Source organism: Rhincodon typus, chromosome 31 (genome assembly GCF_021869965.1).
Source record: "Rhincodon typus isolate 14 chromosome 31, sRhiTyp1.1, whole genome shotgun sequence".
Classification (NCBI taxonomy): Eukaryota; Metazoa; Chordata; class Chondrichthyes; order Orectolobiformes; family Rhincodontidae; genus Rhincodon; species Rhincodon typus.
Genome location: NC_063362.1, coordinates 5,805,798 through 5,825,478, shown reverse-complemented (window position 1 = coordinate 5,825,478; position 19,681 = coordinate 5,805,798). Strand labels below are relative to the sequence as shown.

At 40.1% G+C, this 19,681-nt stretch overlaps 1 protein-coding gene across 7 annotated transcripts in view; it reads left to right on the top strand.

The window, feature by feature from the left end:
- The window catches only part of tmem201 (transmembrane protein 201), a 107,867-nt gene that overhangs the window by 18,489 nt on the left and 69,697 nt on the right, over positions 1–19,681 (top strand). For all 7 annotated transcript variants that reach the window (XM_048615272.1, XM_048615270.1, XM_048615271.1 and 4 more), the window contains exons 3-4: positions 731–925; positions 15,506–15,682. In XM_048615272.1, the coding sequence (XP_048471229.1) occupies positions 731–925; positions 15,506–15,682 (372 nt within the window). The remainder of the gene's footprint in view (positions 1–730; positions 926–15,505; positions 15,683–19,681) is intronic.

The following is a 19,681-nucleotide window of genomic DNA, read 5'->3' as shown; positions in this document are numbered from 1 at the left end:
GCCTAGACCCTTCTGATGAAGGGTCTAGGCCCGAAACGTCAGCCTTTCTGCTCCTATGATGCTGCTTGGCCTGCTGTGTTCATCCAGCTCTGCACCTTGTTGTCTCGGATTCTCCAGCATCTGCAGTTCCTACTATCTCTGATTTGAATTCCTAGAATTTTGCTACAATTTTTAAGTTGAGACCAATCCGCTTTTTTTGAGGAAAAAACTGAACTTTCTGTTTGGAAGCCCATACATGTGATTTAAAACGTTTGCTTAAATAATTAAGAGCTCACCAATCCCTGTCCTTTTTGTTTTGGCTGTAAGACCATAAGACATAGGAGTAGAATTAGGCCAATAGCCCCATCGAGTCTGCTCCAGCATTTGACCATGGCTGACGTGTTTTTCAACCCCATTCTCCTTCCTTCTTCCCATAACGTTTGATCCCCTTGCTAATCAAGACCTATCTATCTCTGTCTTGAATACACTGACCTTGCCAGACACAGCAAGATCCCTGTCCTGGCCCTGCCTCTTTCTTTTAGTTGCAAAGTAACCGCCATTTGCAAATTTGGTTTGTGTATTTTTGAAAGGAGAAACATGCCAATTGATCTTAAACAAAGTGTAAAGAGCAGGCTCAGGCTGTCTTTTGTGAGAAGAAATGACCAAATACAATATAGTTTAATAACCAGTTTCTTAAACTTGTGTGCAGTCTTTTCCATGGATTTAAAAATCATGTTGTGTTTTCTTTCAGAATGGAGACTACAATAAGCCAATTCCTGCTCAGTACATGGAACATCTGAATCACATGGTCACCAGCTGGGCAACACCCTCTCAAGCTTCTAAAATTCAGCAGTGGCCGAATGGGCAAATTCTGTTCTGCAAGAAATGCAACAGCAACCAGCCCCTGAAGATCAAGCAGTTGGCATCTTTTGTGCCTCGGGATGAGGTGGGAGTTTAGTTTCCAGCAACTGTTAAACTTATGCATGCTTGGGCTCATCATGACCCCATGTCTAGTTCTCAGCATTTGTTCCTTCTAGACACTCTGCACGTTCCTTGGAAAATAAGGAAATGGAGAAGGATTGGGGGTCTCTGTGTTATATCTCTATCTCTCTCCCCCCTCGCACGCTCGCTGTCTTCCCCCCTCGCGCGCTTGCTCTCCCCTTCTCCAAATGAAGAACTAGCCAGACATCCATTTTATTTAAATTTGTTTTTCCTGTCTTGGAAATAGAATCTGCTATAGTAACAGATTGCTAAGTCGACCTCAGTAACCATGGTTATGTTTACGTTTGGATACGTCTGTACCATAGCGCTGATGTTATTGGATGAATAATCCTGGCGCTCTAAGCTGATTGATCTTTGAGAGAGTTTGCAGCTGGGGAATTCAAATTGAACTTATTAAATAAATTTGGAATGAAAATGCTTTTGTAGTGATGTTGGACAAGAAACTACTCGGTTATCATTAAAAATCCACCTGGTTCACGAATGTTTTTAGGGAAAGAAATCTGCCACCCTTACCAGGTGTGGCCTCTGATTTCAGACACTCAGTAAATGTGGTTGAAGTGACCTTGATGTGCTGTCTGAAGTAATTACCTATCAAGCTATTTAGTTGTACTCGGAAAGCTCACCATCACCTTCTAAAGGCTGATAAAGATGGGCAATAAACAAGACATCCTGGTAATGCCTGTAAATCTGGAGGTTGAAGGAATGATGATGATATTTGCATTTCAGATAGCAAGTGGCTTGGAAAGGAACTTACATGGAAATACCACCACCTGCTTTTGCTGCCTTCTTGATGGCAGCTCTTGTGGGTTTGGAAGCTGCCTAAGGAGTCTAAGTGAAATTTTACATTGCACCTTGTAATGGTATACACTGCTGCATCTGAGCTCCTGTGATGAACAGAATGAATTCTTATGGATGTGGTACTGAACAACAGAGCTGCTTGAATAGTGTCAAGCTTCTTGAGTGTTGTTTTACGTTGCACCCACCCAGGCAAGTGGGAAGTATTCCATCACACTTCTGACCTGTGTCAGGTAGATGCTGGACACGCTGCTTTTTGGTTGGGGGCGGGGGCGGGGACGGGGACGGGATGGGGTGAGATCAGAAAGCCAGTTAATTGTTGCAGGATTCCTTCTCTGTCACCTGTTCTTATAACCAGTGTGTATTTATATGGTTAGTCCAGTACTATTTTGGGTCAATAGTAATACCCAGGATGTTGATAGAGGGATTCAGTGTTGGTAATGCTATCGAATGTTAAAAGAATGGTTAGATGCTCTCTTGCCTGAGATGGTCATTATTTGGCATTTCTGATGTGTGAATGTTACTTGCCACACACCAGTCAAAACCTTGATTTTGTCCAGGTTTTGCTGCATTAGGACATGGACTGCTTCAGAATCTGAGGTCATGCAAACGGCACTCAATATTATGCAAACATCAGTAAGCATCATCACTTGACTTTCTATATAGAAAAGATCTTTGGCGAAGTAGTTAAGATGGTTGAACCTAGGACACGAACCTAGGAGTTCCTAGGCAGAGATGTCCTGGAGCTGAGGTAACTCCCCCCAACAACTACAACTATATACCTGTGTTAGGTATGACTCTGACCAGTGTAGAGTTTCCCTCTTGATTCTTATTGACTCTAGTTTTAGTCTGGCCTTTAAATGTCAAGGGCAGTCACTCTCATCGATGTTTGAATCAAGACTATAATGAGATGAAGTGACGAGTGGCCCTGATGGAGCTCAAACTGCATGTCAGTGAGCAGGTTATTGCTAAGGAAGTGCTGTTTGGTAACACTGATGACATATTCCATCACTTTACTGATGATTGAGAGTTGACTGCTGGGTCTGTAATTGACGAGGTTGGGTTTTCCGATTTAGTGTAAACTAGGCAGATGGTTAGATGGCAGTGTGGAGCTACAGGCATGGCAAGTTCTGGAGCACACATCTTCAGTATTCTTGCCAGTACTGTTGTTTGTTTTTTCCAAGGCCCATAGCCCTTGTATCCAAAGACTCCAGCCATTGCATGATATCACATGGCGAGAATCAAAATTGCAGCACTTGTGATGTCAGTGACCACACAAAGCCAAAATGGATCATCCACTTTGCATTTCTAGCTGAAGACCATTGCATATGTTTTAGCTTTATCTTTTGCCCAGATGTGCTGGGCTCTTCTATTATTGAGGATGAAGATATTTGTGGAGCTGCCACCACCTCCTCCAGACAGTTCAGTTGGCCATGAGTCATTATTCGTGACTGTAGCAGAACTGCAGAGCTTAGATCTGATCCAGGGGTTGTGGAATTGTTCTGTTGTGGCTGTCACTTGCTGCTTATATTGTTTGGCCAGCGCATAGTCCAGTTTTGTAGGTTCATGAGTTTGATGCCTCACTTTTTAGGTTATGCCTGGTGTTGCTGTTGGTATGTGCTCCTGCGCTCTTCATTGAACTAAGGATGATCCCCTGGCTTGATGGTAACGGTAGAGTAGAGAATATGCCAGACCATAACATTGCACATTTTGTTGGAGTACAATTCTGCTGTTGATCGTAGAATCCCTATAATGTGGAGCAAGGCCATTTGGCCCATCGAGTCTGCACCAACCCTTAGAGCAGCCCACCCTGCCCCATAACCCCACATCTACCCTGCCTAATCCATCTGGCCTACATGTCCCTGAACACTACGGACAATTTCAGCATAGCCAGTCCACCTGACCTGCACATCTTTGGACTGTGGGCGGAAGCTGGAGCACCTGGAGGAAACCCACGCAGACATGGGGACCAAGTGCAAACTCTAAAACAGATAACCACCCGAGGCTGGAATCGAACCCGGATCACTGGCACTGTGAGGCAGAAGTGCTAACTGCTGAGCCACAACGCATTGTGTGTGCCCAGCCTTGAGCTGCTAAATCTGTTCAGAGTCTATCCAATTTAGCATATGCCACATAACAGTGGAAGAATCTGAGGATAATAGTCCAGCACCTCCGTATATTTTCCTTAAGGAATGTATGTGCATTTGAGGTGGTTCAGAGGAGATTTTGTAGCATTATACCTAGAATGAGTGGATTATCTTGAGGAAAGATTGGATAAGCTCAGCTTGCTTTCATGGACTTCAAGATGGTTGGTTTGATTTTAATTGAAGTTTAGAAGGTTTTGAATGTGGGAAGGATATACAGTATATTCTTGTGGGTGAGTCCAGAATTAAGGTACACTTTTAAAATTGGGGGTCACCTAAAGATGAGGGAAATTTTTGAGGGTTGTGCAACTTTGGAACACACTGCCTTCTGAGGCAGAGAGGTAGCTGAATATTTTAAGGTAATCCGGGATTGATGGGAATGTGAAATCTGGAACACAAATGCATCAGCATGATCTTATTGAATGGCAGTTCATGTTTGAAGGCCTGATTGGTCCACTTGTGCTCCAAATTCACATTTGTATGAAGCAAATTCATGGCCATCTCCAGTGACTAAATAACAGCAATGGGCATGTCCCATGTGTACATTGAAAATTCTTGTCAGCAGTACATTTGGATCAGTGTTTTGCTACAGATGAGCTGGAATCAAAAGGAAATGCTGGAACAGTGTGAATGAAGTCATGATCTTCCTCCTCCCTTTCACACTTTACAATGAAGTTTTTCTATTGATTTGAAGTAATTTCTATCAGGAAATAAACCTTGCATCTAACTTTTTTTTGCCCTAAGTATTTTTGTTTTTTTTAAGAGAGTTAAATGTATTGTTACATTAATGCAGATTCTGCATTAAATTTGTAGAAGTTTGGAAAACTGATGTCCTCCTACCTCTGGTTTAAGGCAAGAGATTCAAGTTCCAAGCTGTTTATTGATCTCCTCCTAGCCTTAGTCACATGAGGCGGGGGGGTCACTAAATTCTGACAAGTGAGGGAAAAAAAATGTGATCTAAGGCTTTGAATTATGCAGCACCTAAAAGTGTAATAATGTATCATTAACATTAGGTTTTGCCTTTGACATGGTCAAATCTTCAGCACTAGTTGTGCAGTTTTAAGAGTTTGATCTTAAATTTAGGAGAACCAATTTACACATTATTATCTTTCTTGAGAAATTTGGGCAAAAGCCTCGGCCTCTCGTAGAAGAATACACTGTGTGGTTGTAAACTAAAGACTAAAATGAGGCATGAGATAACTATAGCAAATGGCATGTTAACGATTATGAGTTTGAAAAGCCTGGAGGTTCTGGAGGGAGTTTTGCAGCTCCTTTGCATAGAGATCCTGGAAAAGAATGAATAAGTATTTGAGGCAGAATGACTGGCCTTTATTTTCATAGAGGGAGATGGAAGAAAGGGTAGGCATGCTCAGGTGCAACAAGTACAGACGTTGTAAACCGGAAGAACTGCAGATGTTGTAAATTGGGAACAAAAACAGAAGTTGCTGGAAATGCTCAGCAGGTCTGGCAGCATCTGTGAAGAAAATATCAGAGTTAACGTTTCGGGTCTGACGACCCTTCCTCAGAACAGTACAGATATTGCTTGTTATTAACAAGGCAGCTTGGGTGTTTTTAATTTTGGCTGTTGTAGGTGGCCTTCACCCTTCCTCCCATTGTTGGGGGCTGTGTCAAGTCTCACCTTCTACAATTTTCTCTCTAAACTCACCACCCTGTTTTCTTTATTTCTTTTTCCTTTTATAGACCATCCTTTTAAAACTTGTGTCTGTAACTAAATTTTTGCATTATCTGTCCTAATAGTTTACTACATTGCATGATATCCCTTTTGCTGTTGATTTTCTCTAAAGCATCTTTGACTGCTAATCTACATTTGAATGAAGTTGTGTATAGGCAGGCCATTCCACCAAAGCAGTTGCTATTGAGATTAAACTACAAATTGTTTTCCAGTATGATTTAAAGACTATGTTTTGAAGCTATCTGCAAGTCCTCCATTCCATAGTAATGCAATACAAATAGGATTTGCTGCCAAATACACTTTAGCAATATTGCCTTTGCTGTAAGTCTGAGCATGACACGATTGATTTATCCTTTTGTCCTGGAGGCATTTTATTTTTGTTAATTTATTTTTTCTTATTTTATTCACATGAGACATGAGCATAGGTAACATTTATTGCCTGTCCCTAGTTGCCCTTGAGAAGGTGATGTTGAGCTGTGATTTGAACATGCTGTAGTCCTTCTGCTGTAGGTAGACCTGCAATGCCTTTAGGGAGGAAATGCACTAATGTACAGAGAAAGGAATATTTAGTTTCCTGTTTTTGTTACTTTGCAAGTATGGTATATTTTATCTGTGCTGAAGCATCTGTTTTATTTATGGGCTTAGCAATGTTAAATTCTTGCTGGCTTGGCAATGGAAGTGTTCTCACTAAGTGCCAGAATATAGTTGATTGTGTACATACTTTGAATTTTGGCGTAAATGATATTTCTTGTGTTGAAGCCCTTGTCTTTCTCTGGTTTATATTGCAGCACTATTCTGACTATACTTCATAAATATTAAATGAGCTATAAAGTGCTTTGGGATGTCTTGAGTTTGTGAAAGAGCCTGTCCAAGAGAATTGAAGATAACTAATTTGAATTATTTTGAAGTGTGAGGTAGAGGTGGTGAAGTCCCTTTCTGTCTCCCTTTTCAGAGCTGTTTTCCAATCCTTCAAAATCTCTGCACTTCTCGAAGTCTCACTTCTTATAAATTGCTGTTTTTTAGCACTGTATTCGCAGCTCCTTAATTTCTGGAATTCCCACATAAAGTCTCCACGGTTCACCCCTACGCACTTCTTAAAACCTACCCCTAACCGAGATTTATGGTCTCTTATCCAAAGGTCTCTTCCTGCGGCTCAGCATCGAGTTTTATTTGGACATTTCCTTGAAGCACTTTGGTACGTTAAGAGGTGCTACAGAAATGCAAGCTGTTTTAATGTATTAAATATTAATACATATTAAATATTAAATAATTTATAATCCTGTATTCTCAATTTGGTGGCGGAGAATAAACTTTGGAGCAGTACTCTTGAACATTGATATGAGTGCACCTTCTGTATGTTGTTGGCCTGTGGAAGTGGGATGTGCAAGCTGCTTCCTAAAGCTTACTCATTCAGCATCTTGTTTACTGTTAGACAAGCTTGCAGCCTCGAATTATGTACTCTATTACAACATCATATTGTGAGGTTAACAATGACATTCCTATTACAGTAGAGGGTGCTCTAGTTACAACAATTGATTGAAGCCTGGCGCTGATGATGTTAGTTTTTTTATTATTTAACCTGTTTTTCTAATCAGTTCAGCGATGTTATTTCACATCTCTGGAGCCGTTGAGACTTGAATGCAGGCCTTTCAGTCTGGGGGAGGGACTCTATCACTACGCCACAAATTAATTTCAACAAAAAAGGGATGAATTTTACATGCTCTTTACTGTTAATGCTAGTCTAGATCTGCCTATTTATTCATTTTAACAAGCTGTTGAAATCTGTTTGTTTAATGATTAAAGCAAAATACTGCAGATGCTGGTAACCTGAAATTAAAAGCAACATACTAGAAATACTCATTTCTAGTAGCATTTGTAGAGAGAGAAAAACAGAGTTAATATTTCAGGAACTCTGCCAAAGCTGCTAGATCTGCTAAATATTTCCAAGTTTTCTGTTTCGTTTTAATGGTTTCCTGACGTTGGCCACCATAACTGGGCTGCACATAGTTTGTAAACTGAACATTGCAGTCTGGATGTGGTTGTTTTTCTGTAGAATAATAGCACAGTTTCAAAGTTTGTATGCTTTACTGCATCTGCTTTAACAGCAGTAAATATGGGTTAAGTAAGGGGTCACCAAACTCCTTACAGAGGAGGATTGTCATCTTCCTGCATATCCTTGCATAATGGAGTTAGAATATGTGAAAACACCATTTCTATTTTTTTCAATAAATAATACCTCTAATAAAAATGCTTTTGATCTCTAAATATGCCAACAATATTTGGAGGCACATATTTAGCCAAATATAGACAATAACAATAAAACTACTTTGTATTTATATCACAGTGTGGAGCTGGAGGAACACAGCAGGCCAGGCAGCGTCAGAGGAGCAGGAAAGCAGACGTTTCGGGTCGGGACCCAAGTCTGACGAAGTCACTGTGTTATCTCTGACTCCAGCATCAGCAGTTCTTACTATCTCTGTATTTATATCACACCTCTTTAATATAGTTAAACATTCCAAGACTCTTCACTGAAATGTTATCAAACAAGATTTGACACAGGGCCATATATCGAGAAATTGGGGAAGGGGAAGGTGAAGTCAAAGAGGTAGCTTTTAAGGAAAATCTTAGCGTGGCAGAAAGAGCTGAGAGATTCAGGGAGGGAATTTCAGAGTGTAGGATCTTAGGAATGAGCAAAGGACCAGGATTGGAGGAGCACAGATGTATTGAGAGGCTGGTTGACCTGGAGGAGATGAGAGAAAAGGAAAGAATGAGCACAATGGAGGGATTTGAAAACAAAGATGAGAATTTTTTTTTTTTAAGAGAAGCATTGCTTATCCTTGATGGGAAGAATGCACTGAAAGTCTAGCCAACTATTCCACAAGTCATCACAATATGAAATAATCCTCCGGTTCTGGTCACCCAGTTATAGGAGGGATATTATTAAGCTGGAGAGGGTTCCGAAGAGATTTACCAGGATAAAGCTGGGTATGGAAGGATTGAGTTATAAAATATGGCTGGATCAGCTGGGACTTTTTTCATTGGAGCATAGGAAATTGAGAGTGACCTGATAAAAGATTATAAAATAATGAGAGGTATAAATCAAGTTAATGATAGTTGCCTTTTCTTTAGGATGGTAGATTTCCAGACTTGGGGGCACAATTTTCAGGTGAGACGAGAGAGACTTAAAAAAGACATGAAAGGCAAATTTTTTACTCAGTGGGTGGTTCACGTGTGGAATGAACTTCCTGAGGAGGTGGTGGCTGCAGGAACAATTGCAACGTTTAAAAGACTTTTGGATAAGTACATGAATAAGAAAGTTTTTGAGTGATTTGGTCCAGGAGCAGGCGGGTGGGACTAGTTTAGTTTGGAATTATGTTCGGCATAGACCGAAGGGTCTGTTTCCATGCTGTATGACTGTATAAATAAGTGATCACCAGATAGTTATAGATTTGTCTTGAGTTATAAAAGTAGAACTAGAATGCAAACTTCCATTTTCTGATTTAGTTTTTCAAATAAAATGTATTTAGTTCTTACAGGGTCCAACTTGGGTCAGTTAGCTTCAGAGTGACCATATAAGTGGGATTTTTGGTGCAAGATAGGATGTGGCAGTAGTGGCTTGCGTGAGCTGTTAGACTATGAAACTACTTTGCATCGTCATGGCACTGATTTATTGACTTGGTTTGTTGACGTATAAACTATCCCAAAAGATTAATGTTGGAGATTTTCACCAAGTAATTACTATATTCAGAGCTTCAATATAAATAACATGAAGCCAGGTTATCTTTTTCCTATGTGATAGTCCCTTTGACCAGGAGTGTGATTTCTGTTGGTGTGATTGTATGCTTTGTGAGTTTAAATTTTATAGGTGAAATGAAAAAAATGATTTTGTTCCCCCTTTATCATGTGTCACTTGCATTATTTGTTCAGGCTGCCTGTATAAACCTATTTATTTGTTTGTTTGTTTATTATTTGTCACATGTACTGAGTATAGGAATACATAAGTACAGCGAAAAGTGCGCAAAGTCACCATTCACTGGCACCCACTTGGTTATAAAAACGAGAATTAAAAGATTTAACAGAGCCAACAGGTTAGTTAAAACCTTTTGAAAAATTGAAGAGAAACTTGGAAAATTGACTTCCTCTACTCTTGCATGATGGAATTTTTACACTAAGTTGATTTCAAAGGTACTTGGTTGTCCATGCTTTCAAAATTAACTATGATCCAATCTCCTTACATCCATGAAAACCTTCAGCCCCATAAACCATCAGATGCTTGTGATCCTCGAATTCGTGTGCCAGGAACACACTTATAGATCATGGAAATTGCAATATGGACATAACTGGGTTGCAAAGGTTTCATCATTCATAAGAAAATAAAAAAAAAAGAAGCAGGAGTAGGCCACCTGGCCTGTCAAAACTGCTCTGCTATTCAGTAAGGTCATGGCTGATATTTTCATGGACTCGGCTCCACTTGCCTGCTTACCATAGTGCTTAATTCCTTTACTGTTCAAGAATCCATCTATCTTTACCCCAAAAACATCAAACAGGGTAGCCTCAACTGCTTCACTGGGCAGGGAATTTCACAGATTCACAACCCTTTGGGTGAAGAAGTTCGTCCTCAACTCAGTCCTGAATCTGCACCCCATTATTTTGGGGCTGTGCCCCTTAGTTGTAGTTTCACTCGTCAGTAGAAACGACCTCCCTGCTTCCAACTTATCTATTCCCTTCATAATTTTATATGTTTCTAGAAGATCTCCCTTATTCTTCTTTGGTTTTGGAGGGAGGGTGGATTGGGAACCTGAAAATGCTGCCAGAGTCTTCCTGATATTTAGTCAGGGAAAGGGGAGAGTTCTTGGCACTGTCTCAAATTGCATTGTGTTGGTGGATCCAAATTGTGATTTGGTTGAACAGTTTTGGGGAAGCTGATATTTTTATTGCTTTAATCCACTCAATGGTCAGTGTATTAGTTGCCCTTGGATTTGTAATGCTACATTCCAGTAATGGCACCTCGAATCCAAATCATGCAACAGTAAATCTCACATGCGTTGCCAGTTACTTCCACTTGCCCATTACTCGGTGAACTAAATAGTTGGAAATGTTTGTGTGAACTGATGAAACTGACATTTGTGGCTTTATCATACCTTCATCTTGAGTAATCAGCTTATTAGTGAAGGATTACATTTACATTATTTCAATAAACAATTCCTACCACTTCTTGCTGCACTTATACTTGTTGTAACTTTAGACTGCATACAAAACTAATCATCCCAATTACTTGTTGCTTCACTGTATTTCTGGTAATACAAGAACTTCCAAGACACATCAAAATTTTATCAACTGGATATCAGTAAATTTCAGTACCAAATTAAGCTTGATGTTCCCTAGTATTCAAACTATTGGTGTTCTGTCATTTTTTCAGCATGCACAATTTCTGGAATGTGTTTAGGAACCAAAATCAAGATCAGTTTAAAAATTGTTCCAGCTGCTGTGTTTCTGTGGCTGTGACTAATTGGTTAAGTAGTGTGTTGAAATTACACAGACAAAATCATGAAAGTTGAGTATCTCTATAACTCCGCACTCTATCAAAAATTGAGATCAGGAAGACTGAACCTAGAGATGTAGCTTGAAATAAGACACTTTCTTTTAAGACTCATATAATTTCTATGTTCTTTGGATGTGAAATTCCCTTCCCCAAATGGTAGCGGAAGCTGGTTTTTAAATTTATTAAAGGCTGAAGTAAAAGTATTTTTGATAGAGAAGGGAGTCAAAAGTTAAGGGGAGCATGCAGGAAAGTCGAGCTGAGATCGTACCAGATCAGCTGTGATTTTATTGAATGGTGCAGCAGGCTCAACAGGGTGAATGGCCTACTCTTCTTCCTATTGGAATGCACAGATTAAAGTGAAGGCTGATAAATTTGTGGTTGTCCACTATAAACCAGGCACCTCATTAGTATTCTTTCTAGAGATCACTATTTATGCAATAACATTGATTGGGAGAAGAGTTGTCTTGCAGTTCTACGCTTGACTGTGGTAGGTTTTTAATCTCTTAATTGAATTTTTGATGCCTGCCCAAAGGTTTTGCCATTTAGTGACATAATACCAAAAAAATCTGTAGCTGCCGGTTTTGGTTTTGTCTGTTGGGTGCTTGAACTTTTGAATGTAACTAGCCATTATTCCAACGTTTACATTTTCTTTTAAGTGTGCCTGCAAGTTTCTCACCGATCCACATTCAATCCTGATTCGTAATTATATCCCAGTTCCTTCACCATTGCTGGGTCAAAATCTTGGAACTCCTTCCCTAACAGCATTGCAGGTGTACCTGCATCATATGGCCTGCAGTGGTTTAAGAAAGCAGATCTACACCACCTTATTGAAGGCAATTAGGAATGGACAATAAGTGCTGATCCAGCCAGCAACCTGTATTCTATGAATATTTTAGAAAAAGTATGCTCAGGTTTCTGGAGTGGAACTTGGCCCTACAACGTGCTGACTGAGGTGAATGTTGCCCACATGACTGGCATAATTCCTGGAGCCTGAAATACAACTGAGTGATGCAGTATGGAAATAGGCACATACAAATATCAGCAATAGGATTGAATTTGACTCTGGTGCTATCATTTGAGAGTGTGTTGCCTGTAATTGTTTAGGTTACACATTCGAGTGACTGGTGGGATTGGATATTTGGGATTTGTCTGTCAGTTCCTTTGGAACAGGAGAACACTGTGGAAAATGTCTTTGGTGCAGGTACATTTCTTGACTTCTATTTCAGTGATTGTCTTAGTGCTTTAACTTTATTTTGCAGATCCTAGTTTGTTTACACTTCAAACCTGTGTGATGTGTTTATTGGTATTAAGCAGTCAATACTTTGTGTGTGTATTTTCAAGTGATTATTCAATTGCAAGTCGAGATTTATCCAGTTTAAGAAGATTGCCAAGATGCTTTTAGAGGGGCTTTTTGTCTGTGATCTGCTGACAGATTTTTGATAGTGGCATAACTTCCGAAAGTTTGTAGAGCACAAAAATGTCATCTAACACTACTACACATAAGGAATGTGTTTCAGCAATACTAATTAAGATTAGTTAATTTGAGGCATTGTGAATAACTAGTATTGCTCAACCTCAGAAGTTGAGGCAGCTAATTTAGAAAGTCTCCACTGTTCAGACAAAGCAAGGCCACAAGTGCCTAGATTACAGGTTGTAAGACTTTACACTGGATGATTCTTGATGTTTGTCATCGAGACAAAGTGTGTGTGTTTTTTTTGAAGATTGACTGTCTGTCTTTAGAGGTACTGTGTAATAAGATCCCACCAAAGATGCAACATGGATACAGAACCGGCTCGAATAGTATTGGAGGGTTGCTTTTCAAACTGGAGGCTTGTGACCAGTCATGTGGCCCAAGGATCGCTGCTGGGTCCACTGCTTTTCGTCATTTATAGAAATTATTTGGATGTTAATATAGGAGGTATGGTTAGTAAGTTTGCAGATGTCACCAAAATTGGAGATGTAGTGAACAGCGCAGAACGTTATCTCAGAGTACAATAGGATCTTGATCAGATGGACCAATGGGCCAAGGAGTAGCAGGTGGAGTTTAATTTAGATAAATGTGAGGTGTTGCGTTTTAGAAAGGCAAATCAGGGCAGGACTTATACACTTAATGGTAAGCTCCTGGGGAGTGTTGCTGAACAAAGACACCTTGGAGTGCAGGTTCATAGTTCCTTGAAAGTGGACTCGCAGGTAGATAGGATAGTGAAGCAGGCATTTGGTACGCTTGCCCTTATTGGTCAGTGCATTGAGAATAGGAGTTGGGATGTCATGTTGCAGCTGTATCGGACATTTAGGTCACTTTTGGAATACTATGTGCAATTCTGGCCTCCCTGCTATAGGAAGGATGTTGTGAAACTTGAAAGGGTTCAAAAAAGATTTACGAGGATGTTGCTAGGGTTGGAGGGTTTGAGCTATAGGGGGAGGCTGAATAGGCTGGGGCTATTTTCCTTGGAGCATTGAAGGCAATGGCGTGACCTTATAAAGGTTTATAAAATCATGAGGGGTATGGATGGGATAAATAGACTAAGTCTTTTCCCTGAGGTGGGGGAGTCCAAAAATACAGGGCGTAGGTTTAAAGTGAGAGGGAAAGATTTAAAAGGGACCGTTGGGGCAACTTTTTCATGCAGAGGGTTGTGCGTGTATGGAATGAGCTGCCAGAGGAAGTTGTGGAGGCTGGTACAATTACAGCATTTTAAAAGGCATCTGGATGGGTACAAATGGGACTAGATTCATCTAGGGTATCTGGTCAGCATGGATGACTTGGACCAAAGGGTCTTTTTCTATGCTGTACGTCTCTGTGACTCTATATGATAAACGTCCGTAGCTTTCTGTCAAATAACGATGTGACTGCAGTCGTTCCTGTGTTTATCCTTATTTCCAAAATAATTCATCAAGATATCAAATGTGTGGGAGGGGAGTAGGAGAGGTGCTGAGCAGTGATTTACTTGAAATTTAGAAACATGCCTGAACTGTTCTCACTCTTAGTTCTGAGCTGCAATGAGTTTGTATGCAAATTCAAGGGCAGAATGTAAAATGAAAAGCTATTAAAGGGAGCATGTTCTGACCACACCTCTGGCCTTGGTATGTGTTCTGTTGAAATGTTTCATACACCTGTATAAGGATTTCTTTTGGCTGGTTTCCAGTCTACTACCTTCTGTAAACTCTTCAAAAACCCTGCCGTCAATATCTGAACTTGCATCAAGCCTAGATGTGCTTTCTGGCTTGGATTGGTCCCAGGTGTGGTAATGCTTCATTACTATTTTCATCCCTGTTTTCAAATCCTTCCATTATTCAGTTTGGAGGAAAACTGCACTTTTGGCCAATTATAGTTACTCTTGAAGGAAACAATATGGTAAGATATGGGAAATTCATATGGTTGGTGTTTTAGCACATACCGTTAGATAGTACAGTTGTCTCTTGGGTCTTGGCAGACACTGCTTGCTCAGGAAGCACATTCGGGAAGTCTTCTAGATGTTCTTAGCAGAGGATAGTCCAGTTTTGCACTGGATTCACAGCAGTGGTGCTTCAGAAAGGCAGAGCTGAACAGCTTGTTCCTCAGGAGACCCCCCTCCCCCTCCCCCAAACTAAAAAAACATAATTTGCACTGTCAACAAAAAAAAAGTCTTCAAGCAGAATGACTAAAATCCAGAGATAGCAAGAACTGCAGATGCTGGAGTGCCAGGCTGCTAGGAATTCCCATGCTTGGGAAGCACCTAAGCATGGGAATTCCTAGAAGCTTGGTATTCCACTAAGAAAGCCATCAATAAACACATAGAACTTGACCCCATATACACTCCACTGCGAAGGAAAACCAGAAGCGAGGTAATCCAGCTCAACGGACCCCAGAGTTTAAATATCAGGTGGGAAAACACAACAGCGCTTCATCTCAGGCTGCCCTGATGTTTCCCAGCAGGATAATGAAACACCTGCAGAACAATGAACCAGCTCGGCGAGCCAACCAACCACAACATCCACAACCCGAGCTACAAATCTACTCTAAAATCTTAGAAGCACCTCTCTTAATTAGGAAGTCTTGCAGTAGCATCTGTGCAAGTGGGGTTTGGGACCCCAAGAGGAGCCACTAGTTGACATTTTAGGAATTTGAGCTCTGAGGTGGCACTGTTGCCCCCTTAAGCCCACCCTTGCTGCTCCCTGAGGGGTTGTGATAGTTTAAGCTCTGAAATAGGGTTGCAGTGTGAAAAGGTTTGGCAAACACTTTACTCTGGGCTGAATGACACCCTCCTACGTTGTAAAATTCTCTTGCATTTGGATGCAATCAAGTTGCACCTTTTGTAAAAAGTGCATCTTCTGTTGAATGGTTAATGGCTAATGTTTTCTTGTATTTCTCAGGATAAGTATGAAGAAGAAATTGAGGTATATAAACACCATCTTGAACAGACTTACAAGCTATGCCGTCCCTGTCAGACAGCAGTGGAGTATTATATCAAACACCAAGACCGACAGATTCGGGCAATTCTATTTGACCATCAACTTCGTCGTCGAGAAGCAGACAAAACCTTTGTTCAGGTGAGGTTGGATGCAAAATCACGGTGATCTCTCATTTGTTTGGTACTGTTTCCACTAGCTCGTGGGAGTGAAGGGAGAGAGAGAGAAAGTAAAAAGTAGGTGGCAGTTTTGGAGACTTTTGATAATGAGGCTCCTGCCTTTGAGATCTTTGTTGGAAAAAGGGACAGGTATTCTGGTTTGACTTCACTGCAGGATTCTGGTGGCATTTCATTTATTATTTTGTTAATTTTTTTTGTCTTTTTTGTTTATCCAGAATAAAGTATGCAGCATTGTCTTTGTCCTTTGAGTTTCCCAGTACCTCTTATGTGTGCTCTTTTGAGTCATTTAAATATTAATAATGACAGATTTGACTTATTGTTTGGTACTCACTTGAAGCACATTTTGACAGTATGGTGATAGGAGCACGTTACTTCATTTAGCTGTGATTTTTTTTTTGATATATTTCACCTCTGCCAGTAAAGGGTGTGGTCAGATCATCAGTTTACAACTGAAATCCAAAGGGAGCACTTTGTATGTAGTTACATGATGAGTAAGACAGATTACAAGTTTCAGCTAGAAGGTTTCTTTACTGGAAAGGATGTTAAATTCTGTGGTGTGTTTGAATTAATCTGCAACTAATAGTGTGATCTCTCCATGGTCATTTTCTCTCAAATAAAAATGTATTGTTACTAGTGTTGAAGCATTAAAAAGAACATTTTTTAAGCAGGTGAGGGGAACTGTCAGGAGTAAACTGTTCATAGTTCAGCAGTTGCTAAGTTTGAAAATGGCTCATTTTCAGTTTCCAATGCCACTTCGTTATGCAGCACAATAGCGGTGGTTCAAATCCCGTTTAGAATCAGTCATGGAATGCTTGATTCAGCACTGAGGGAGACCCTTTGGCCCAATTTGTCTCTTTGGTAGAGCTGTATAGTTAATGCAACTCTCCTCTTAGTGGACCTCTGTTCATTTTTTCTTCAAACATATGTGCAATTCCTTTTGAAAATTATTGATTCTTTCAAACAGTGCATTCGGGATTGCCATAATTTGCTTTGTAAAGGACATAAGAATGAAAGTAATTAGCAAGCCAACCAGAGGCAACTTGAGAATTCTTCTGACAGCAGGTACTAAAGAGAAGTTGAGGCCTGGGACAGTCCGTCATCACCTTTGTTGAGTGGTGGAGTGGGTTGGAGGGGTCAAATGGCCTACTCCTCCTGTTTCTTATGTCCATGTGATCTGGAATGTGCGGCTCATTGCATTGTCAGAGCTGCTTAATCAATGTGTCACCCAACAAGTTAAGTTCAATTTCATTGAGTGAAGCTTGCTGATAACAACCCTTAATTGTAGGAATACCATTGGCCACATTCTGATGGAATGGGATGTCTAGTTGCTCAAGCTGTTACTTAGACTGTCAGAGTTTAAAAATATTTTGAGCAGATCTTGAGCTGATAATGGTAGGGTGAAGGCGGTGGGGCATTGGAAACTTTGGTGAACAATGTGGCAAATGACACTTCAAAATCAGTGAAGTTAAAGGATTGCGAGGTACACACGAAAGGACTAAGATTGAATATGAATTCAGTAGCAACTCCAGTTCTAAGGAAAGCAAAACGTAACCCATTTCGTCATTCCTAATAACAGCAATTTTAAAACCTTGGCAGCATTACTGTTGTATAAACCCAGCTTTGAATAGTTTATTCTAATTTATGATATTGACCTTGGATCAGTGACAATGTTCTCATCTTACAGTCATCAGATCATCAGTTTAATTCCCAAGACCTGAGCACGTTAACTGAAATGACAATTCAATGCAGAATCAAGAGATTCATGGAAGTATTTATATTTGCGCTTGAGCTGCCAAGGCATACAAAGCTATTGTCTAAGTGCTGGAAAATGGGATTCAATTGGTTTGGTGGTTGTTTTTAACCCTGATGGAACAAAGGTTCTGTTTGTGTGCTGTAGATCTCTCACTCAGATGTTTACATCTCAGGAGCAGCAATGCACTGGCACTGATCGGCAAACAAACCTCTAGTAATTCTGTTACCTGTGTTATCACAAGGCATTGGCCATTTTGCACCTTAATAACAGTATGTGTTGTTCAGGTGTATTATTTTTGTTGTTTTCTGCAGCAGTTAATTCTTGCTTTGAACTGCAAACACATGCACAAGCTTGCACACACACTGCTTTGAAGATGCAACTGTTTGCAGTGCTTGTGAGGAGCTGCTCAGTAGCCCTCCTCTGTTGACCAAGGGAATCTCTAACCTTTTACCATGAAATTATCTTGCTGGCATTAGGAGCTGAATAGGAACACAAGGCAGATATGTTTACTTTTGATTATTGCTGATACTGAATTACTTGGATATCCCCAATTTACATATTCTCAAATGGCAAGAACTTTCCTGTTTTTTTTTCACAATTTGCCACTGAATTTACAAATGCCAGTGTGTACATAAATTTCTGTCTCAACCATTTTCAGGCTTTGATGGACCTGGACTCCCTTGTAATGGGCATTATCCTGTACAGTCAGTTCTGCGATAGCACCTGTTTCTTCAACTCGAATTGGCTTTTGCACGATTGAAGAAGTTAGACTGCTATTTGTAGAATGCAGACCTTCCTTACCTGTATTGGCTATAACCCGATTCTGGCCCCATTAGTTTAAATGGTGCGACTGTTCCACGATTTTCTTATAATGCAAGATCGCACGAGAATGGAACTATTGCGTTATGTCAGAACCAACAATATTCATCTGTCAGTAAGTTACCAGTTGTAGTGTAATAACAAGACAGCTTGGAGGAATTTGGCAGAAATAAATAATTAAGGATAAATATGTTAAGAAAGATGTTTCAAAGAACTACAGGTATTGATTCGATAAACCATCATCACTTAGTGTTTAGCAAATAGATACAGATATTTCAGCCTTTTACTGTTGGCTATTTTAGTTCTCTTAACTGCAGAGGGGAAAACATAAATTATCCTTTCTAAGTGAGATTAAAAAGAGAGCTTTTGAGGTGCTTTTTGATGTTGACAGCTTTTCTCATTCTGTTCGTTTTGGATGTAGATGAGTTATACCTACCTTACTCATTCCTTTAAAATTCATCTCAAACCAGGTATGTGCAAGTATTAATTTCTTGTTCTTTCTGGCCCACAATGAAGCAAATTTTATACTTTTGATTTTGGTGTTTATTGAAGTTTACAGGAAGGAAGGAAGGAATCGGAACATGTTCCACGCTAATAACTTGCGTTCTTTGCGTAGGCCACAAGGATATTTGCTCCATACAGGGTTGAAAAGAAATATTCTAATAGACTGACCAGTTTTTTCATCTTCAGTGGAAGTAGTCACCCTTGTGGATTAGTGGCATCCCTTCTATTCTAGCTAAGTTGTATTATATTACGTTGCCTTTTGGTTTGAAGTGTGTTCTTAGGAAGTGGTGTGTAGTAGTAGATATGACTTCTTAACTTGTGTATAATCTGAGTGCCAAGTGTGAAACCTGAGAGATTGTCTAGTGGCATTGAACTAACAAACAAAGGACTTGCCTTTCAAAATTCTGCATTACAACTTATTACGTACTGGGGTTTAGCAACCAGCTTAGAAAATTGCACAGACAGCAATAAGATAAGTGGCTGCACAATCTGTTTCTGGTGTGTTGGCTGTGGGATAAATGTTGATTAGGACATGGTGTGTAATGTTTCCACAGTAATATTGCCAGGCTTTAAAATTGCAGATATGAGGGAAGATTCAAAAGGTTAAAGGTCGTTTTCCTTAACAGAGGAGGCTAGGGGATGGTTCAATTTGTGGTGTACAAAATTGAGGGGCCTGGATAGTGGGGAGAGAATAAACCTGATTTGCCCTAAAAACAGGTCACTTACCATTTTTAAGATGATTAGTTGAAGGAGCAGAGGGGATGCAAGGGAAAACCTTTTCACTTAGTGTGCGGTGTGTATTTGGAATTCACTGCCTGGGTTGGTAGTGCAGGTCAAAACTCCCCTGAACTCATCTGGAAGACACCTGGTTCTGTACCTGAAGTG